Source organism: Strix uralensis, chromosome 4, assembly GCF_047716275.1.
Source record: "Strix uralensis isolate ZFMK-TIS-50842 chromosome 4, bStrUra1, whole genome shotgun sequence".
NCBI classification, from domain to species: Eukaryota; Metazoa; Chordata; class Aves; order Strigiformes; family Strigidae; genus Strix; species Strix uralensis.
The window spans coordinates 125,993,618-126,015,891 of NC_133975.1; the positions used below are offsets into that span (position 1 = coordinate 125,993,618).

The following is a 22,274-nucleotide window of genomic DNA, read 5'->3' on the forward strand; positions in this document are numbered from 1 at the left end:
AGCCTAAGAACATGCAATGTGTTAAGTTTAGGTCTTCTACCAGAGTGTTTTTAATTATTTGAGGAGCATGAAAGATACTTTGGTATACAGATTTTATGACTGTAGCTGAAATGCCTAGGTTAGAAAAGCAGCTCTCTGCCTCACCTAAGATCTGAATTAGCGTTTGGCACTGATGCTCTTTCTGACTCCTCCTCTGTCTCGTGACAGAAGACAGACTCTAGGACCACTCAGTTGCTCACTTTGGTGCCTCAGTAACCTATGAGCTGCTTTTCTTTTGGTGTTTTCTTGTTTGTTTGGTTTTGGTTGTTTTTGTTAAATTGTGATAAAATCTATCAGATATGAGTGATAATTTTAGTTTATCTCAGCAGTGAAGGTATCTCAGGGTGGCCATAGAGTAACCAGATGCTTTGAGTCAGTAATGAGCTAGGCACATTTTCAGAGCTCAAATATTTCTCAACCATTAAATTGATAGTGATTTCTTCCTAGATCTGTTTGAGCTGACAATTATGGTTCCTTGGCAACTGCATTGTTAAAGTCTTTCAATTTTCTCCTTTCTCACTACTTTGACCAAAAAGTTGCATTGAATTCAGTATTACTCTGTGTAGGTTACTAAGCTGTATATTTTACAGATTGTTTTTGTTACTAATTTCCTTATTGTGTTAAAATTTAAGATTAATGTCTTGCATAATATTATCTATAATAGATTTTGGATTTTTTCAGAGACATACTGAGTTTTCAGATAATTAAATATCCAGTGATGCTCTGGTTTTTAATTCTAAAATTAACTTTCACCAAATAATATTAACATAATATATTGAATTTCATAACAAATTTGGAGTACGAAATTCATACAATTTCAAATGCAAACTAAGGATAGAAATGCTCAAGGATAAAAATTGTTAGCAAGGCAAATGCTTATGTATAAACTGATTATGTTATCTGAATTATTCTCCTTCCACGGCATATAATATTTAGGAGAAATGTGTACTATATTACTCTGGCATACTCTAAGAAGAACATACGCTAATACTTGTGCTACCATGATGTGCTGAACTGTACTGATGTCCCTGTATTTTTTTCTAATACTGGATTTCTTAACATGTTGCTACATACATAAACACACATACACCTGCACATACACATTTCCTTCCCCCCCCCCCCCCCCCCCCCCGGCATTCTCTCACACTTTACTTTGACACTCCTTTTAATGGTAAAACTGGAACCCTTTTATGAGGTGTAAGCCACACCTGAGTAGCTGATAGGAGATCCAGCATATGTGTGTTTATAGCAGCGAGAAGGCTACCTTTGCACCTTAAGCTTAAGGGTGTGGGTTTTTTTTTTTCTTTTTTGTTTATGATTAAGACAATATATTTATACGTGTGCTTACTTTCAGTAAAATCTAATGGAAACCTGTAGTGGTTCTGGCTTGTTTTTAACTATTACAAGTTCCAAGTGTGCCCATAATGAGTAGTTAGACACTGCCCTAATATTTGTTGTAGCAGCATTGGATATGATGGAGGGAGTGAAAACTCAAAGGTAACAGTGGATTTCCTTGGTCCGAAACAAGAGTAGCCAAAGAGCTTTCTCTTCCCAGCGATTTGACAGGTCCTCATAGAAGAGGACAAAAGAAACTTAGTGGTGTTTTCTTAGTTCACTCTTCCATCTGTTTTTCTGGGATCCTGGGCTCCTAAGCTGGGATAGGAGGCTGATGATGCTTTATCTTCTTAAATGACGTGTAATAAGAGTATTCTGTCTTGCTGCTGTTACCGTTTGTTATCATTGGGTCTTCCTTAGGCTGCAGTATATGGTGAGTATTTTAAGTCAGACAAGGTCTTGGCTTGTTCTTCGAGACCATCACTCCACATAGACAACTTGTGCAGTAAATACAGTGGGTGCTGGCAGGATTTTCTGGGGACCTGAGCTGTTAGCTGGATGCTGACTGTTAGCAGAAGTGGTACGTCCCTAGTCCGTATTTGGTTTCTTTGACAGTTAAACCTGGGATTATTTCTTCCTTTTTTTGTGTTGCTAATGAAATTAAGAAACACTGTCACATTCAACAAGCTTGTGTATTCCTTGACTTCTTCACAGACATGTTACTTGACCTCAGTGACCTTCTTCAGGTATTGTATCTTTTTTTTGTTTTAAACTTTTGTTGAAATGTTAAACTTTAATTGCAAGCAAAGAGCTGTCAGCATGGGCTATTTGGAATGTTTTAATTTATCTCTTAAAAATTCTGGATTGGAAAACCACTGGGTTTATGTATCAGAATAATTGTTCAGTGAATTTAAATGTCAAGTATTTTTTGCTTTTAATGTTGCAAATCGTGTATCAAGGGTTAGTGTGATCCTTTCATCGGGATTCAGAATCACAGCAATGGCGTAGGGTCAAATGTTACACATTTTTAAAACAACAGTTGTTGAGGGCAAATAATTTTTTGGTAGGTAATACTGTGTAAACGTATTGGTGCACTACAGAGATGTGTTTTATAAAATGTACTTTGAGAGAACTATGTACTTGCTCTGTATGTGGAAATAGAAAGCTCTACTGACGTTAGCTACCTTACCTTCATTCTCCATGTTGCAACTGTTCTACGTACAATGTGAGTAGGTTAGTTGCAATCTATTTTTGTCCTCCCAGCTGTCTTGGTAAATGGCATCCCTCTGAAGACTATTTATTGCTTGAAGCACTCTGCTGGAATTGCAATAATCAAATTAATCTTTAATTCTTAAAATTAGTAACTTTTTTTCACTTTTCCACATTATTATTGAATTATTTTGATTACTTATAACCAAGTACTGCATGTGTAGAATGAGAGGTTTATTGCCTTCTAAACAAAAGTGATTTTTCATGGTGACTGTTATGAAACTGTATGAGTTTCAATAAGGCCAAATGCCGGGTGCTGCACTTTGGCCACAACAACCCCCAGCAGCGCTACAGGCTTGGGGAGGAGTGGCTGGAGAGCTGCCAGTCAGAGAGGGACCTGGGGGTGTTGATTGACAGCCGGCTGAACATGAGCCAGCACTGTGCCCAGGTGGCCAAGAAGGCCAATGGCATCCTGGCTTGTATCAGAAATAGCGTGGCCAGCAGGGACAGGGAAGTGATCTTGCCCCTGTACTCGGCACTGGTGAGGCCGCACCTCGATTACTGTGTTCAGTTTTGGGCCCCTCACTACAAAAAGGACATTGAATGACTCGAGCGTGTCCAGAGAAGGGCAACGAAGCTGGTGAAGGGTCTGGAGCACATGTCGTACGAGGAGCGGCTGAGGGAACTGGGGGGGTTTAGTCTGGAGAAGAGGAGGCTGAGGGGAGACCTCATCGCCCTCTACAACTACCTGAAAGGAGGTTGCAGAGAACTGGGGATGAGTAACCAAGTAATAAGGACAAGAGGTAATGGCCTCAAGTTGCGCCAGGGAAGGTTTAGACTGGATATTAGGAAGCGTTTCTTTCCCGAAGGGGTTGTTGGGCGTTGGAATGGGCTTCCCAGGGCAGTGGTGGAGTCCTCATCCCTGGAGGTGTTTAAGAGTTGGGTTGACCCAGCGCTGAGGGATCTGGTGTAGTTGAGAATGGTCAGTGTGAGGTTAATGGTTGGACTAGATGATCTTCAAGGTGTTTTCCAACCTAGATGATTCTGTGAAATAGAATGATCACAGTAATATGAAGAATAGTCACACAATGTGTAGAAGAAGAAATATTGTATCTGTAAAAGAAAAAAAAAAAAAGTATTGTCAGCAGGAACAGACAGGAAAGATAGAATGATTTGTCTTTTTCCCCTCTGTACATTCCAACCAGAAAAGGTGTCAAGATGCAGCATGTGAGGACTGAAACGTTAAAGAGAGGTAACTGAAGAGATGGGAGAGACAGAAATAGATCAGTAGTAGGGAAATAATCAACCCCAGAAAGAGGGGAAAATGCAAAATTTCAGTATCATGATATGTATTTATGTGTGAAGACTTCTGATGTGCTCTACTTTATACCTTCTTTAAGGTGAATCTGAGCAAACAAGAATCTTTGTTAACTGCAGCTAGCCAGAAGGTCCTGTTTGAGAATGTATAAATGATCTTTTCAGGTCCTGGATTGATTGCTCCCCCATCCTGAGTTTGTTTAAAAAACAAACAAGAAACCCAAACAAACAAACAAACTCTAAAAAATACCCTTGGTGGCAAAACATTTATGGCACAGGCAGAAAGCTTCAGTACATTCTGCTTTGGGTCAGCCTATGCCCACAGATTGTGTACCTAAAAAAGAAAAGCAATTAGCTCTGTTACTGTAAATTTGGTCTCAAAAGAACCCTCTAAGACTTTGAAGTTTTTAGAAGGCAGGCATTCTTTATTGCAGCGCTGGATGCACGGGGGATCATTCCACCTAACGTGCATGCACTGAAACAGAAGTTCATCCTTTATATACCTTAAAGACATGAATATTCATGCATTTTCCAAGAAGTCTCCACCTTTCTGCCTATCGATTGTATTTACATTATGCTGGCTTTGCAGAATTGCACTACGTATGCATGGGGGTCTCGGGTGGTTGACGGCAGTTGTTTAGGGAGTTAGCCCCCTGCTCCTTTTCCCCTTTTATGGTCACGAGTCTTTGGAGGACAATTTCTTCTCCTTGGATGTTTCCCAACTCTGTTGTCCGGCCAAGATGTTCTTTCTTATCCACCTTGTTTGAGTATTTCTGCCAGGATGTATCTATTCTCAAGGTTAGGATATTTTCTCTGTACATTTAATCACTCAGGCCTTGTTAAATGCAAAGTTCAGCATTGTTTGGTAAAAGAATTTCTTAATATTTAAGGTATAATGGATCACTAATTGTTACAGGCCTCAACTTGCAGCCACCAACTGCTCGCAGGCATCAGCTCATTAGATTGTACTATATTAGCTTGAAGTGCCTCTTTATTTCAAGGACAGCTCTCGCATCCTGAAGTTGGGATGTGAATGTCATTAACGAAAAAGAAAGGTTGTTAGCAGTAGTAGTAGTGGCAGTGGTATTATCCTTCCAAAATATTTAACTTGTTCAGAGTCATCTGGGGAGGAGTGGCTGGAGAGCTGCCAATCGGAGCTGGGGGTGTTGGCTGACAGCCGGCTGAACATGAGCCAGCAGTGTGCCCAGGTGGCCAAGAAGGCCAATGGTATCCTGGCTTGTATCAGCAATAGCATGGCCAGCAGGGACAGGGAAGGGATCTTACCCCTGTACTCGGCACTGGTGAGGCCGCACCTCGATTACTGGGTTCAGTTTTGGGCCCCTCACTACAAAAAGGACATTGAATGACTCGAGCGTGTCCAGAGAAGGGCAACGGAGCTGGTGCAGGGTCTGGAGCACATGTCGTATGAGGAGCGGCTGAGGGAACTGGGGGTGTTTAGTCTGGAGAAGTTTAACCAAGTAACAAGTGATAGGACAAGAGGGAATGGCCTCAAGTTGTGCCAGGGAAGGTTTAGACTGGCTCTTAGGAAGTATTTCTTTCCTGAAGGGGTTGTTGGGCGTTGGAATGGGCTGCCCAGGGCAGTGGTGGAGTCCCCATCCCTGGAGGGGTTGAAGAGTCGAGTTGACATAGCGCTGAGGGATCTGATGGAGTTGAGAACGGTCAGTGTGAGGTTAATGGTTGGACTGGATGATCTTCAAGGTCTTTTCCAACCAAGGTGATTCTGTGATTCTGTACAAAATTTATCACACTGGTCCAGGTAATTGTTTTTCTTGGTAGAATGAGAAAGGTTTTAATTTTATATCAGGAAAAAAAAATCACATCTGAAAGTCTTAAAAAATGAGCTACTGCTGACTTTTACCAACTCTTGCTTAGATGCTTAGCAAATTTCGAGATTTTTCTTCGGAATTTTCTACTTGATGTGGCTCACTTGCTGTGGGAGGTGAAGTGACCTGCAGGGCTGCTAATCATCTGACCGCAGGAATTTTTTGAAGAAAGTTACCAAATGAAATATCCTTATGGAGTTTCTTCACAGAGACTACCGACTGAATTACAGAACACCTTCAAACAGGTTTCAGTGCATTTGAGGAGAAAAAAAAGCATAACAACCTTCCATGTATTGCTTCATCTAAAAGCAAAACAAAAAGGAATCTCTGTAACTCCAGCTGCCAACAGAAAAGATAAATGAAAGCCTGTGAAAAAGGCCATCCATTGCTTCCTTTTGCCATCTTGCAGCTGGAAACAGTATTAGCTGTGCCATTCTGCATGCCACTTATGGCACCCTCCACATCAGTGACCTTCAACCAGTGTCTTGCACTCACTGGAAAAGCTAACACCCTCTGTAGCTCACAATGTAAGAAAGGTGGTAGCTAAATGTAAAAGTAGTATGAAGAAGATTTGAAGCTGCTGTTACCTGCGACTCAGTATTTGTTTAATGACCTATCCTATTTGTGTTCATTCTCTCCTGATGTTCTGTTTAGCTTTCTAAAATAAAATAAATTAAAAAAAAAAAAGAAGGGAGGGGAAATCGTAAGCATGGCCTCTTAGGCTCTGGTCTGTACTTATACAACCTGTCTTTATATTAGAGTTGCTTTGGGATTTGATCCCACATTCTCCATTAAAAAATAAGAAAGCTGTCCCCTGTAGTGTAATATGCTTTTAGAATAGTATTATGCTGCTAAAACTTAGCAAAACTTAGCAATAGAAGGGACTAATTTTCACTATTAATGGCAGTCTGTTTAAGAAGTCATATCAGTTTTCCTCTTAAGCTGATGACTGAGACGTGGGAGTTTGTCTTGTTCTACTGGAGAACTGCTACATTACATAATAGTTTTTGGAGCTTCAAATTTGCTGTCATCTTGGAAAAAGCCAAAATGTCTCTTTTTTTTTTTTTTTTTTTTTTTTTTTTGTAATGGGAAGGCAATTTCTTTGGTATTTTTTCCTCCCCTTTAATCTTCAGGTGAAATATGTCCTATGTCTTGGAAACCTCCTGTTGAAAGTGTTGTCAGATTCAGTATACCTCTGGTACATTTAGACTTTAAAGCATTATCTGAAATGAACTGAAAATGTCCAGACCACTGCTACAAATCAGTCTTCTTCCTTGTGCAGAGCAGAGTCATGCTGCATGTTGATTGAGTTGGAAGGACGATCAGTCATCAGGCTCTGACAGGGAAAGTACTTGCTTATATTTTCAGATACTGCATTTTACTTGCAAATATAGTCTTTAGAGAGGTCTGTAATCAGGCCTTTTGTTTGCTTTTTTGTTAGTCCAATCTAGGCCTTGCCTGTTTAGGAGAGTTGCAAAGCTTGTCTAGCCTTGGCCCAACTTCTGAACAGTTTAGGTTTGCTCATCTGTTTCAGAGCACCTCACTCCTTGCACCTGGAGAACTATTTGGCTGAAGTTTTGATCCCAGTGTGGTGAAATGCTGCCCTTCTCATCCTCAGAAATGGCAGTTTCTTTTTTAGTCTCTTGTCATCTCCAGTGTCATGGTCTTTGCAATGTGGTCATAAATGACTTTGGGAAGAGGTGTTGGCAATGCTTTGATCTCCAATTTCAGCCTAGTAGAATATAATTTTTAGTGTGCCTTGTGGTGTGTCCAGCTGTTAAAGAAGGCTAATGTTTGCTGGAAAGATGTTAGACAGAGCCAGGCTCTTTTTAAGAGTGCGCAGCAGGAGGATTAGCAGCAATAGGCATAATTAATTAAAATGAGATGTTTTGACTTGATATCAGGAAGAGGTCTTTAACCATGAGGACAGCCAAGTACTGAAACAGGTTGTTCAGAGTAGTTTTGAAGTATCTGTCTGTCAAGGTTTTCAAGATCTTGAGCAATCAGGTCTGTTCTTGTAGCTGACGCTGCTTTGGGCAGGAGGTTGGGCTGGAGACCTGTGGAGATCCATTCCAAGCTGAACTTATACTACAGTTCTAGATAAGGGAAGAGGGTGCACAGGGAGTGAAAATCAGTAACTAGTACTTGCTTGGTCTAGTCCTCCTTTGGTTTATCTTCTGCTTCAAAACACAACTGTCACCCCCTATTTCTTTATCTTCAGTTTGTCTAGTCAAGTAACAGTACTTTCTTATCCAGAAGGATTTTTGTTGCGAGTTACTTTTGGACACTTGTTTTTATTTATTTCTTCTAAAGGTGTCATTGGCCTCCCTGATTCCTCCATGCTTGTTGCAAATTACTCTTTCACTTTCTTGCATAGGTAGTATGATAATGGTTTGTTGTACTTCTGTGGTGTTGGAGGAAGAATGCTAGGACTACCACATATGTGATTATCAAAAGCAGACTCTCCATTTGGAGGCCCCAGGCTGAAGGCAGTGCTTTAAAGCATAGCATGAGAGGAAGCTGCTTAATGTTGATTTGTGTCTCTTTTTGAACTGCAGTCTGACAAGCTGGGTTTGGTACCTGTAGTTTTGTGTATTGTCATTTGAGATTAAATGTAATGTTCTGGTTGCAGTATGGATCCAAAAAAATAAGAAGTTCCCGTTTATTGTGTGGAGAAGGGTAAAATAGAGTATTTTTAAAGACTATACTCATTTGCTTCAGTTTTTAATACCCTTTGTTCATTTAAAGTTGTTAACGTGTTGACTACATTTGCCTTTATTGCCCCTATGCAAATTGCTATGTTGATTGAGTTAATTTAAACAACCTGGTTGGGACCTTCAGGCATTACTATACTAGAAATGTTAATAATGAATCAAATAACCACAGGTGCCTCTTTCCCCAGCAACAGACACTCTCCTTAAAAACTCATTTGCTTTTCATGCTTGCTTAATTATTTAGGCAAGCAGCCACGGATGTTTCACAGTGTGAATTCTCATCGTGTTCCAACTGCCCAGCCTTTGTCTTTCTAGAAGACAGAATACCTTAACCAGTGTCACCATTTGTAATATATTTCCAGAATGCCATACCATGGTCTGGAAAAGCCTTTTTGGAAATTGCTTGTAGCGAAAGGCTATTGATTTATAAATTTATGGAACTTATGGTCAAGCAAAAACTTTCATTCAATGATTGCAGCTTTATTTTTTGCTGCTCTCCACAAGGTAAAGTGACCTGGTAACTGTATGAATGGGAGATTCCCTGTTTCCCAAAGAGAGTTTAAAATTCTGGAAGGTGTTAGACTGAACAGCTGAATTCTTGTGTTACTGGAAACAAGGTAGTTGTTTTTTCTAAAAGTGGAAGTATATTGGTATTTGAACACATCAGGCATGATGTGAAAGCAAGAGGAAATTATGAAAGGAAGAGAGTCCCTCTGGAAGTGTCCCTTTGAAATCAGTGTCTGATGACTGACAGATGTGAAATGAAAAGACTGTCTCCGAAAACTACTGTGAAGGGCAAAGAGTATAACAAGTAGAAGGATCCTTCTGTAAAGATGTAACTGAATAATTGGAAGCCATTCCTTCTCCAAAACCACCTTTTAACTAACACAAAGTGTTCTATAACAAGAGCAGAAATTAACTATTGGTAATAGACAACATCTTAGATAATAAGTTCTGCTGTAAAAATGTAACGATAAAAACAGGGTTTTTTTTGCAGTGCCTTGTTGAGCGCATAGTTTTTGTCTGAAAGATGTCTTCCTGGTGCAGAATCTGCTGAGGTTTTTTTTTTAAAGAAACAACTCAGTGGCAGGTCCATATGTTTGTAAACTTACTCTGTTAAATGTGAATTGAATGTAAAATAATATGGTAAAAACTATCAGGGTATGCAGATATTTTAAAATATCTGCTCTGACAGAAGTTGTCACCACTCTGTTGTATTAGGTGTTGAAGCTCAAAGCTAGTCATTGCATCAAGTTTAGGAAATTTTAATCTGATGAAAATACGCAAACAAAGAGCGTGAGTCTTATGAAAGTCAACGAAACAATTATTATACTTTGACAGTTTTGATTGGGGAAGTTTGAGGAAATACTGTTTTTCATTATGTTCCTTTTAAATTAAGAAGGGAGAAAAGAGGCTGAAGTTGATGTGGTAATCTTTAAAGCTGCACCAATTCATGTCTAAGCCAGAGACATCCTTTTAGAAGGGCATTTTTGTTTATTCACCATTCTAAGGACTCATATAAAATTAGGTTTTATGAATGCAAATGTCATATGGCCCTAAATTTGGAGCGTTAAGCTTTTGATGGATTGGAGTATATGAATTTTTATAAGAAGTTCTTAATGAAGAAAGAACTAGAAATTAAAGTAGGCCTCTAAATTAATTCTTTTAATTTTCTAAGCTTAATGGAGTGCAAAAAAACCCCATACAAATGATGAGAGTAAAGAAGGACTCTGTATGCCTATGATATATCATATCTCATCTGTCATGTGTGTGTGTATGTAATATTTGAAATTAGTGACAGTGGCATAAAATTTTAGTGGAAGAACCTTCTTCCACTAAAACCAGAAGTTCTTATATACCATGTTTCAGCAGTTCAATGCCATTACAGATTTCTGGGTGAACTTTCTGCCATCTTTAAATTTCCCACTTACGAGAAATGCCCCAGAACCTGTGAATACCTGGTAACTTTTAAAGATGAGAAACATATTGTATGAGAGGACCTGAGGTCTTTTTTCCTACTGCTTTGCCAGGAAAACTGGAAGCAGTTAAATATTCCTGATTCTTTTTGTGACTTTACCCTGGCATTAAAAACATGTGAACTTCATGAGGAAAACTATAATATAGAGCATGTAATCAACTGTATATTATGATTTCTTTCTGGTAGTCACCAGAAACTGCAAAGAAATGCACTTGTGATCAAAAGAAAGAAATTCCCTGATGTACCATTTCTATTTGAATTTATTATTTTGTGTAAATACACTGCCTACACCTTGAAGTTCATCATAAAACACTGATGATTTGAGAGAAGTGGAAAAGCAGGTTAGATTTAAGTACATTACTTCTCAAATAGACCATGGATCTAGGAGACTAAGTTAGGCCAAGGAGAGGAAGATAAACAGTCATCGAGCAATTTTGTTATGCATTTGTCTTTGCTTTAGATTTAATTCAGCACCCACTTTGATTGTTAGAACTTCACTAAAACCCCTGCTTCTTTATGCCTCTTCATATTTATTTGTTCTTTGATGATTGCATTTATGGAAAGTTTGCTTGGGAGGAGTTTAATCTTAAAGAGTGGTTTGATGGGGACATAGTTTGATGGAGACAAACATCATGTACTTCGACGTCATGACAAAAAAAAAAGCCAGAAGGAGAAATACTTGTCTGAATTTGAGTTGTTTTTTTTCTAGACTAAAATGAAAGAACTAGATGAGTTTGTGAAGCCTCCGATGGAAACATCATATGTACTTGGCGCCACTGAAGTAACTTTATTGATTTGTGCAGTGAGATTGTCCTTGCAGAACAAGATCTAAGTGATGAGGTTTAAGATTTATAGTAACTTGGTCAGCCAACTTAGAAGGCTGAAACTACAGCCAAACCCCCATTCTTTATGTTAATATTTTTTAGACAAAAGGTCAAAACAAGCCATTCCAAGCTTGCAGTGAATCTAGAGCATTTAAAGCCAACTGAAACACTGCAGATATTTTGTTGTAATAATGCCTGTTCTGTCTCCATGGCTCATGGAAAGTCACATGCTCTCAAACGCCTATATGAATTGCCAGATCCAGTAGGTGCTTATTTTTCTGTAAAAATTTGGTGACTTATTTCCTAAGGAATATACTACTTATTCAAAGGGCATATTTTGTTCACTTCCTTCCCATAGAATAGTATTTCTATGTTGTCTGGTATTTCAGGAAAAAAAGGACAGTAAAATTTAAGACTCTACTTTTGTATCTTTTAGGCCAGTCCAACCATTGATCAGACCCAGCATGGAAGATATGCAACACTTTCCACTAAATATGGAATGAATTACCATCATATCATGTACACTTGATTGTGCAGTCACTGTCAGGATACATGATCATTCTGAGGATTTCTTTGAAGTTCACATTTTTATTTTTTTTTTAAATTTGAGAAAAATTAATGTTAAGAACATTTTCACATAAAAATTTTGAAGTGCTAGGTGAAAATGTGTCAGTATTTTTTTATTTAAATATATATTTTTTTTGCTAGCTTGGTAGAAGCATCTATACACTTGGGAGGAAAGCTTGCTTTTAAACTAATGTTGGTAAAGATCTTTTGTGAAACTGAAATAGTATACTTAGCAACAGGATTTTTTATTTGCATAGGCTTGTACCATATCAACTCCTCAGTTGTGTAATTGACTGCTTAGTAAACACCTTCACTATCCTGGCATAGGAAAGAGAGGGGCAATTCTGTTACATAAAAGCAATAGAGTATATCCTATCCTTTAAAAAAAATTTTAAAATTATTTGTTTGGAGTGTAGGACGGAGTTTTTTATACTAACTTTGCCCTTTACATATGCCTTGGGGGAGCAAGGTGTTCATGGAGCTTCGTGGGAATGTTTGGGGCTGATTGGGAATTGAAGTATATCCTGCCTTTCTTGCTGACCACAAAAACACATCTTAAGATAGTAAAAGAAAACCTCCCCAGACTTTTAAAATACAAATGTAATTGCCTATGCTATAAATTGCAAATCAGAGTATGGAGAGTAACTCCTCCCCTCAGTTTACGTCCTGAGCACAATACTGAAGGAGTGGAGGGGAGCAGGGCACTGTCCCTGGCTTCTTAGCAGGTTTGGTGTGGTTTAGGGTTTTTCTGCATTTATTTATTTATCTTTTTTTAATGTAGGGTGATCTGGGGCAATGTCCAAAGAGTAAGAAATGACAAATAGCCGTTGAGGCACGTAGCACCACTCCTTGCTTTGGTGGAAAAGTTTGGTGTGTGCTTGTGCAATACTTAATTATCCCACTTCACATGATCATGCAGAGCTGAAATTTGCACTAACTTGCGAGTATTTGCTCAAGTTTTGTTACAAGATAAATTACACTTTAGATACACTGATATTAAAGTCTACTTAACGCTTTAAGATGTTAGGTGACAACTGAAAAATTGTCCAGGTGCTACAGAGCAACACTGAGTCCAGTGAAGAGCATGATGAAAAGCTCTTTAAAATTTCAGTGTAAATTTATGCTTTTACAATGCTAATTTGTGTGGGTTTTGACAAGCACCAAGTATTATTCTGTACCTGTGAATATTGCTTGTATTACTTCAATTGAATTTTCTTAAAGCACATTGTTTAAGGTTTCAAAAGTTGGGGTGTTTTTTCCTTTCCCTATAAATGTTCTATTAAAAACATTTGTGGTTTAAGATTTAAATATTTTTTTTTTGTCTTTTAATAGGTGAATGTCTATGTGCTGGGAAAAACTTTCCTTCTGTTGGCCAGAGAACTCTGCATAAATGCTCCAGCCATAGGTATATTTTTTTTTGAGTTGACTTTTGAGTATTTGGGTGTATTTTCCACATGGTTACTTGACAAGACTATATATGTATGTGTGTATATATACATAGTATTGTGTGCTAAATACCGAAGTGGTAACTTGAAGCTGGAATCAATTCAGGCAGAAGAGCATTGCTGACTATGAGAGCCTGCTCTCCTTTACGTAAGAGTTTTTTGGGAGCTAGATGCTCTTTTACAAATAATTCTGTAGCTTTTTCCAATGGTAGTTTAGGCTATACTAAGACAATAGGTTAATGTATAACAAATTTGTGTGTGTCTACAAGCTCGCACGGGCTTGTCACACTTCGGTTCCAGATATGCAAGATTTCATAAATACTTGCCAAATTTACTATCTGTCCATCACTTGTAGCTGAGGTGTTCAGTGCCTGAAATACAAGTGACCTGATGGAAAATGAGAAGCAGCTTTTTCCAAGCATGTGAATAACTTTTCAATTAGTAAGTCATCGCTGAAATCATAACAGTGATAGGAGGGTGGGTTTTAACCTGTCAAAAGGGTAAAAAAGCTATTGTCTAGGCTGTAGCTTTTAAGACAAGGGAATTCATGCCAATTCCAGTTAAAAGAATGCATTTATAGAGAAGTCTTGTGACTGTTACCCACCTCTGTGCAGGAATTTTCTTCCTGTATCTTTACTCAATCTCACTCCCACTCCTCTTAATCTGTACTGAGAGTGTCACATGCCTTTGTGTTGAAGAACACCACGCACACATACCCTGTCAGACGTACTGAGCTGGGCTCACAAGTGCCTGCCTTTACAGCAAGAGAACCAGCAGCTCACATACTGAGGGAGCATCATCCTAACAGCATCCAGATAGCATGTGGCAGTGCACAGCTATCAGCCATCATGGTGTGCTGGCTTCGTTAGCATAGCTTGATGTCTGGTAAAAAGTTCTTGTTTTCAATAATTCAGTTGCCTTCTTATTTTTCATTACTTTTTTTCAAGAGAGAACAGGCAGAATTTGTATCGCGGCTTAGTTTCTAGGTGAAAATTAATGCAGCTTAGGAAAAGGCAAACAGAAAACCCTTCTAAGTTATATGTAGAGGTACTTTTGTTATACACAGAAAATATTGGTTTAGACTGCTGTTTGAATATTCTTGCCAAGGTCATTAAGAAGAGTTTTAGAAATAGTTTTTTTACAACTGGCTTATCTGTAATGACTGTCAGATGCTTCAGAAAAACACATACTTTTATCACATTTTGAGAGCAGTTAAAGGTACTAGCTATAAAATGACTGCCAATAGTGGATGGGACTATGCTGTCAGAAAAAAAGAGGGGGTGGAAAGATCTAGCAGCTTTTGTTTAAGGTGTGGCTTATTTCCAAGTAGTAATTTTGAGTGAACTTAAAGACCATATTGCAAGTATTTCTCTACTGGCTTCTCCTAAATCTGAGGATAGGATGTGTATTTACATAGTGACTGCCAGTATTATAGCTCTGGGCTAAATCTGTGATGGAGCCTGTCACTGCACTAAGCTTCATCTGTATGTCTTGACTCTGGGTCGTTGAAGTGGGGTGCAGTTTGACAGGTACAAGTAGCAGTGTTACTGTTTGCTGGGCAGGCTGGAGGTTAAAGCAGATGATGCGTGTGAATGGGCATTAGAAGCTTTCAAATGACAACCACAGGGTGATTTTGGTCAACTTTGATTACACTCAGGGTTTGTCTATCTTCAGCTTAGGCAACACAGAAAAAGCCCTGAGCTTCCACATATGTCATCTCCCTTTTTCATGAAGGAAAGTAAAGGCTGTTGATGGATAGTCTCAGTTACCAGGCAAGGGAACCTTTGTATTTGCAGCGATAGCTAATGCCCTGTGTAGATGCACATAGGGGACTGACTACAGTATCATCACCCCTGTTAATTCATCTACTGTACAATTAACCGACACAAGCTGTAAGATCAGCAATGATCAAGTACACAGGATTTAGGGCAAGTAAAAATGTTTTATATTTCACAGATTCATAAACTGCTCTAGTTTAGAACATTCTGTTTAAGTCAGCTGCAGTCTGCAAGTTAGTTATCTATATACAAAATAAATGCACAGGATGTGCGAAATTTAACATTTTTCTGCTTGTTGCAGTCTTAATTATTAAGTCAAATAGCTTATGAATAAATAAAATAAGATTAAATTCAAGAGCATTCCTTCACTTATTTGTATAGCCTGATGTAGCAGATAGGTAAGTAGCGTAACATTCCATACTGCTGCAGAGTTCGTAGTAAAACTGAAAAATCCCTTAGTGTGCATCATTGCAGTACTGGAATACAATCAAGGTGAAATGCATCATGCATAGAAAATGAGCTCAGGTATTTGTCCTCCTTGCACTCCGGTTCCATTAGTACTGTCCGAGGAGCACTGGAACTGGAATGTCACTTTCCCGCATTGCACTTCAGTCATTCCCTCTTGCCCAAAGTAACTGAGTTCGTTACCGTCCAGAATAGCACTTACATTGTAAAACGTGTCTTGCTCAACCTGCACAGGGTGTTCAAACCACACAGAGAAAGTGTTACTGGAGCCGTCAGAGGTAAACTTTGTCAGATTTTGAGCAAGGACAACCCCCAAGCGCTTCAGTTCGATTTTGACGCTGTATTCAGCTTTGCCACAGCTTGACCCATACAATCCCAGTCCTGCTATAAATATCCGTTTGTCTACGGCAAACTGAATACTGTCACATCGCCCTCGGTACCTCCACTGATTGCTGCGATACGCAGATGACTGAAACCGATGGCATCGCTGAGGTACAAGTCCTTTTCTTTTTGTCAGTGGAAACTCTAGTTTGGGTTTATTTGCGGCCGTGTACCATAGGAATATGTTGTGAGTTTCCTCAAGGGTGAGGATGTCGGACTGGGCAGCTCCGTTGGCAAACTCTTCCAAAGTCATGGTTGGAATCCGCACCAAGTACAAAGCTTTTCCTAATACGTTCCTCTTGTTGCGCGGTGTAACCGGCAGCCCTTGCCTTTTGCATTCAGCCTCTGCCCAGTTGAGAACAGCCTCGAAAACTACTACTTCCTTGGTGTTGAGTGCCTCCCGGGTTACAATGATCTCTAGTGTTTGTTGATCTATCTCACAGAAGCCCTCTGACTTCAGTGCCATTTCTGCTTGAGCATCAATCACTTCCCAGCAGCGCTGCGTCAGCTCTGGCTCCTCGAAGAGCCTGCTCTGAGACAGCAGGACACAAGCGTTCTTCGCTTCTAAACTGGTCTCCAGAAAATTGACGCAAGCCTTTGCTAGGGCCGGCACGATGTACTTCTTGGCAGCATACAATGTAGCCAGAACTGTGTCAGCTTCCAGGTCTATTTCGTCACTATACATGTATCTAGATGAGGGGAAAAAAAAATAGTTTCTTAGGGGGGGAAAAAAAAGAATATAGGCCATGAAAGATTGATCTATGGTCACCTTTGCTGGCAGTGAATCTGACATTCAGTATTTGTCAGCACATTAAGTAAACAGCAATAAGTGCGTATTGCACAATGCCAATTAGGAGATGTATATTTTATAAGCTACTTTGATTCTGTCCACGTAATTAGTAGACTTGTAGTGGCCACTTACTTTAATAGGATTAGAAAGGCTGCAGGTTCCACATCTGGTATATGGATTTCAGATTTGACCTCTGCGAGATCGCCATAAAACATAGCATAGAAGACAGAGCTACCAACTGCCAAAACATACTGAAAAATAAAGAGAGAGAAGCCTCAGTAATACGTATCGGTAATAGCTGAACGTGCTGGCTTTTGATAAGAGCTACACTTAGGGAAAGTTAAAAGCTGCAGTGGAGGCAGAAGACTGCCTGAGACTGTTCCCTTTCTTTGCAGCATCTGTGAATTACTTCTGGGATTAGACGAGAGCCGTAATTAGGAAGAAAAAAAAAAAAAAAAAAGGAACCTCGTTGCAAGGCAGGGGGAGAAGGCGATACGCACAGCACTACTAAAAAGCCAAAAATTATCTGCACAGACCTTATGGGCAGGAACTTTCTTGGCTGCCCCTGGCGGGCCCACGATGAAGTGAACGTCAGCCATGAGCTCGTTATTGAACATCAACGCGTTCCTGCAAGCGAGGGGAGGGGGGAGACGCCCGGTGAGCCGCGGGCAGCCCCTCACCCGCTGCCCCGACCTCCCGCCGGCCTCCCCCGCGGCTCCGGCGCCTCCCGGGCCGGCCCAGCCCTCCCCGCCCGGCCTCGGCGCAGGTGCAGCGGCCGGGCAGCCCTCCCTCCCTCCCGGCCGGCCGGGGAGGGGGTCCGGCGGGGGCCCGGCCCTTACCTCTCCCGCAGGGTGGGGTGGAAGGACTGCCAGTTGGCGCTCTCCAAGTTGTTGTTGTTGAGGTTCTGGAGCTGGGGCCGCGGCGGCGGCTGGGCGCTCTGCTGGAGCTGCAGGGCGTTCTTCTTGCTGTTGGCAGCGGTGGCGGCGGCGGCGGCGTTGCTGTTTGCGATGTTGGTGTTGGTGCTGGCAGGGTAAAGTTCTGCAGCCATCTTCTTCTTCAGGGACAGGGGCACTATCTCATAGCATCCTGGCACCTTGCCGTTTGACCTCACACTCTTTTTGGACTTCTTTAAGGTCTCTGGAAGCAGAAGAAAAAAAGTCAAACACTTCATGATCCTGCCATTGAGGCAACCATGGGGCAGTGGCATGAGCAAGAGAACTAACAAATCCCAAATGCGAGTCCCACTATCTGGATATTTTGTATGCTTCTAGATGCAGGGCGGCTTTTGGTTTGGTGTTTTAGGTTTTTTTTGGTGTGTGTGCGCGCTCTTTGGTTACAAGCCCGACGCACCTTTCCGGGGGGAAAGGGGTGATGCTGTATCGGATCAGTGCCAGCGCTCACCTTGGCTTCAAGGGGGGTCCCAGCCTCCGCGACACTGCCACGACTGCAGTGGGGAACGCGAGCGGGGCTGGCAGGCAGTTCCTTCCCCCGAGGACAGAGGAGAGAAAAAGATTTAAAAAAAAAAAAAAAAAGCCACAATCCAGCAACAGAACCCCACAAATCCAGCTGGGGCGGTGGGTCAGGAGCGACAGTCAATCCACAAATCCTCCGAGTGCAGCAGCCCGGCGAGGGTGAAGCGCAGCCCGCCGCCCGATCGCCGCTCCGCTCCGTCCGTCCCCGCCCGGCGGGGGCACATCCGCGGCGGCCGGGCCGAGGCGAGGAGGCGGCGGCTTCTCTGCAGTCCCGCTCTCGGGCGGCCCCGCCAACGCCGCCGCTCGCACCAACTTTCCTTCTCTCCCCGCGGCGGCCGCCGCCACACGGCGCTGCTCCTCCGCGCTCCTCCCGCCCGCGTCGGGGGCGTTGCTGGCCGCGGGGCGCCCCGGCTCCTCCGCGGCGGGCGGGCGGCGCTGCCCTCCCGGCGGCGGCGGGATGCGGCGCGGCTGGGCTCGGCGCGGCTCTGCCGGGCCCTCCCTCCGCCTCCCGCCCTAATAGGCAGCCGCCGCGCCGCGCGTCACGGCCGCCCGCGCCAATGGGGAGCGCCGGGAGCCGCCCCGTCCCGCCCCCCGGCTGTCAGTCTTCCGCGCGCGACCCGCTCCCGCCCCCCTCCCCCCGCGCCCGCCCGGGGGCGCTGCGCTTGCGGCGCCGGGCACCGGCGGGGGGGCGGGTACGTGCGCAGCGCTCCCCCGCCCCGTGTCATTCCCCCCCCGCAGCCGCCCGGTGCCCCCGCTCCCAACCGGAGCCCCGCAGCGGGAGTAAACGCGGGGGACGGACACGGACGACACACAGACACCGGGGACCGGCCTCGCCGTGCGGCCCGGGGGCTCCCGTGGCGGGGCGGGCGGCCCCGGGCACGCACCGCCTTTCCCGGCCGGCCCGGGCGGGGGCGCCGCCGCGCCGCGCACCGCCCCGCACTGCACCGCCGCCGAGCAGCTCCGCGGGGGAAACCGGGCCGCCGCGCTGCCCCGCCGGGGCCGGCGCCTGGGGCGGCTGGGGGCGCGGCTGGGGCGGAATTCGTTAAGTGAAGGGAAGTGGCAGGGTTGGTTGTTTTTTTTTTTTTCCTCTTTTCTCGCAACCCCGAAGCCGCCGAGCCCCGGTTGTGCGGGCACTGCTGGCGTGGGTGCCCGCCCGCCGCCCCGGGGTGTTTCAGCCGGGACTGACCCCCGCGGCCGCGCTCTCCGTGCCCGTTCCCGTGGGGGTGGGCTGGCAGCGGGGCACGGCTGCGGCTCCGCTCCCCGGCCCTGCCGTCCCGTTTACCTGCTTCGGGGGGGGAGGTCACTATTTTAAACCGTTTCCGAGAATTTTTTCGATGTTCCTGTTAATGACTATGTGGCACTGAGGTTCTTCCAAAAGTCGCAGTGATCAGTGGGACAGGGAGAGAAGGGAAAGTCTTCAGAAAAACAGATGCACCTTCCTTAAAAAATCATGTTTTTCTTGCTGTCTGCTTCACGGCCCCCTCGGTCCCCCTTCAGGAAAACCAACGGGTTTTGCTGCACTTGAACTTGCTCGGGTGCAAGGGTGTCAGTCCCGGGGGTGTCCCTGAAGGCGAAGGGGACTCCCCTGGAGCAGGGCACCCCCCGTGCATCCCTGCTTGTTTAGTACCCGTAGAAGGCATCGAGGTGTTTGGGTCTTACAGCTTCTAAAAGAAATATTTGTTTTTAAATGTTTGCATCCATGCTCGGCCCTGCATTTAATTTATATATTGGTAGTATTGCTTTCTAGCCATTTATGGCCTCTTTAAGGATTTTCACTTAAAACCCACTTGTGTATTCATTTTCTGACTGTTTGGTAGCTTCAGAATTTAAATTAACGATGTGCAGTGTTTTGTCAAATGACCTGTGGGCACGAATGCCAGCAGAAATGTCTGAACAGCTACAACGCAAATGCATAAATGCTGCGCTCGGGCGGCCGGAGGAGCTGAGGCTGGGCCCTCTCGGGGGAGAAGAGATGGGAAAGAAAGCAAAACCGGGCGTTGCTTTGTCCCATCACACGCGTTTCTGTAGAGAGAAGAGCAAAGGTTAAATGTCTGTTGAACCCCAGGCTATCACTCCTGAAAGGTTTTTTTGTTGTTGTTGTTCTGTTTTGGAATTGGTTATTTCTGTTGAGTAGAACTTTATAAAATCATACTTGGAAATACAGAACAACTGCCCTTAAGAATTATGGGGCCAGTGGGTTAATCTTTCCTAAACCTTTGATTTTTAGGGTCGACTTTAGGAGGTGACTGCACTCTGGCATTTCTTCAGTTTTGAGGGAGATGTGTTTGGAAGTTTTTGCTTGATAAATGCTTTCATTCAAACGCTTTTGCAGAGCTGACAGGCATAATCACCTACGGTGTGGTCTTGGTAATTATGGATAGCAACAGGGCATCATTGTTAGAACTTGGAGCTAAATGAAACTGCTTTGATTAATTGTAAATCTGTAAGATTGTTCCAGTGTTTCGAGCTGAATTTTCATCTTTATCAGTTTAAGTGCCCACATAGGGGATCAGCGAAGGAAATTGAGTTGAGACTAATAGTTAACAATTTACCGTACATCATGGATTTTCGGTCCAGTGATAAAAGGCTGGCAGGAAATGAGAGATTGATACCTCAAATAAGAGTAAACTTGTGTTAAGTGTAGCTTTTACAAGATTGTTTGATAAATTATAAATTGGTTTAGGCAAAGCACAATCCGTACTGACATATTTCAGTTAGTTTGAAGCTGATAACACCAAGACTTGAAGTAAGTTTATATATCTGGAGGCAGATCTGTGGCTGATGTAAATTGTCATAATGCTGTTGACGTTAACTGGGTTCTAGTAGTTTATGCCAATGGAGAGTATGCTTTAGTATCTGTAATAGACAGTGTTTTGTATTGTTGGAATATGAGTCTGAGGAGGAGCTAGAATTAATTTTGAAGGTGCAAGCAGACTTTTGTTAGGAACATGGGATTTTAAGCAAACAAATTTTTTTTGAAGCTTAGTTTGTAGTTAGGTGTGAGATGAGACATGCAAGTTACCTTATTTGTTACTTTGCAGGAGGTATTAGAAGTTTTGGGTCTAAGTCACGTCCTCCTTCTGCAAAAGCCTTTGCAGATGCTTAGCTTTGTGCATAATATCACTGGTATCAGTAACACTGCTCACGTGTTGGAGTCAGCATGTGCAGCCTTGGACCCTGAAGAGCACGTAGGAAAAGCATGTGCTGTGCTTTAAAGGTCTTTTGTCTATAAAGCAAGAAAGGATTTTCTTCTAACTTAACTAAAAAGGTACTTCTAAAGCTTAGTGATCAGAGGATCTGGCCCAGCAGCACTGTCTGTGTTGTTTGCTGGGACGTGAAGCAAGCCAACCACGACAGCCCCGCAGCACTGGTGCTCAAGTACTGTATTTCCTAAATCAAAGGTTAGGATTAGAAATAATTGTATTACTTTCTGTTGCAGATCCATGTTTATATATTCCTCGTTTTGCACACATGCTTGAGTTTGGGGATAAGAACCACGAGGTGTCCATGACGGCGCTGAGGCTGTTGCAGAGAATGAAGCGGGACTGGATGCACACCGGCCGCCGGCCCTCGGGGCTCTGCGGAGCAGGTATGTCAGACCCTGGCTGTATCGCTTCCCCCGCAGCGGGTTGGACGGGAGAGTCTGGGAGTTGGGAACACCTGAGGACTTTCTCATTTCCTCGGTGATGCCACGTTCTCTGGGTTTTGTGCTGTCAGGCACCTACAGATTATATAGGTCTTTGTGAAATAGTTTCTGAAACTCAAACTTTATTTTTGCCCTTGTTCTTATATTACTTGCTCAGATCCTTTGTATTTTACATTTTGGATTTTTTAACCTCCTTTCTGGTGCTCTTCTCGCCTACACTCTCTGCAAGCTCTAGCTGCTAAAAGGTTTTTTTGTCAGCTAAAATGACACCATTAGAGCAAGCACTTTGATTTGTGTCTTTACACAGAGTCTTATGCAAGAAATGCCCTCTTTGACCTGTTCTGTGAAATTATTTTCCTCTCCTTCTTCATCTTTTTCCAAGATCCATCACTGTCATGATGCTTACAAAAAACCTACCGGTTTGGGAGGGCTAGGTTAAAAGGTAGTCAGTACCAGCCAGTGAGGTCAGA

The 22,274-nt window shown here is 42.8% G+C and overlaps 2 protein-coding genes across 6 annotated transcripts in view; one reads left to right on the forward strand and one right to left on the reverse strand.

Moving 5' to 3' along the window:
• The window catches only part of BRF1 (BRF1 general transcription factor IIIB subunit), a 181,262-nt gene that overhangs the window by 69,907 nt on the left and 89,081 nt on the right, over window positions 1–22,274 (forward strand). Inside the window, exons 4-6 of one of the 3 annotated variants that reach the window (XM_074869047.1) lie at window positions 2,089–2,120; window positions 13,160–13,232; window positions 21,598–21,747. In XM_074869047.1, coding sequence (XP_074725148.1) covers window positions 2,089–2,120; window positions 13,160–13,232; window positions 21,598–21,747 — 255 coding nt within the window. Of the gene's footprint in view, window positions 1–2,088; window positions 2,121–11,227; window positions 11,277–13,159; window positions 13,233–21,597; window positions 21,748–22,274 lie in introns of those variants that run through there. The other 2 variants (XM_074869050.1, XM_074869049.1) reach the window with 2 other exon arrangements.
• On the reverse strand, window positions 15,195–18,640 carry BTBD6 (BTB domain containing 6). Of its 3 annotated transcripts, XM_074869052.1 has the most exons (5): window positions 18,088–18,640; window positions 17,526–17,823; window positions 17,223–17,313; window positions 16,819–16,937; window positions 15,195–16,585 (listed from the first exon to the last, which is right to left on the reverse strand). In XM_074869052.1, the coding sequence occupies exons 2-5, from the start codon at window positions 17,732–17,734 to the stop codon at window positions 15,553–15,555; spliced, it is 1,452 nt and encodes a 483-aa protein (XP_074725153.1). In that variant the 5' UTR covers window positions 17,735–17,823; window positions 18,088–18,640; the 3' UTR covers window positions 15,195–15,552. The 3 variants fall into 3 exon arrangements, with proteins under 3 accessions (XP_074725153.1, XP_074725152.1, XP_074725154.1); XM_074869051.1 differs by lacking the exon at window positions 18,088–18,640 and having other exon boundaries at window positions 17,526–18,069; XM_074869053.1 differs by lacking the exons at window positions 17,223–17,313; window positions 18,088–18,640 and having other exon boundaries at window positions 17,526–17,762.

Bases quoted from the DNA above. Each gene is read 5' to 3' on its own strand.
- BTBD6 (XM_074869051.1), bottom strand. From the start codon at position 17,893: ATGCCACTGCCCCATGGTTGCCTCAATGGCAGGATCATGAAGTGTTTG. The intron at 17,314-17,525 runs GTAAGGGCCGGG...CCTCGCTTGCAG, and splicing joins CACCCCACCCTGCGGGAGAG to GAACGCGTTGATGTTCAATA. The intron at 16,938-17,222 runs GTCTGTGCAGAT...TTTATTTTTCAG, and splicing joins AGAAAGTTCCTGCCCATAAG to TATGTTTTGGCAGTTGGTAG.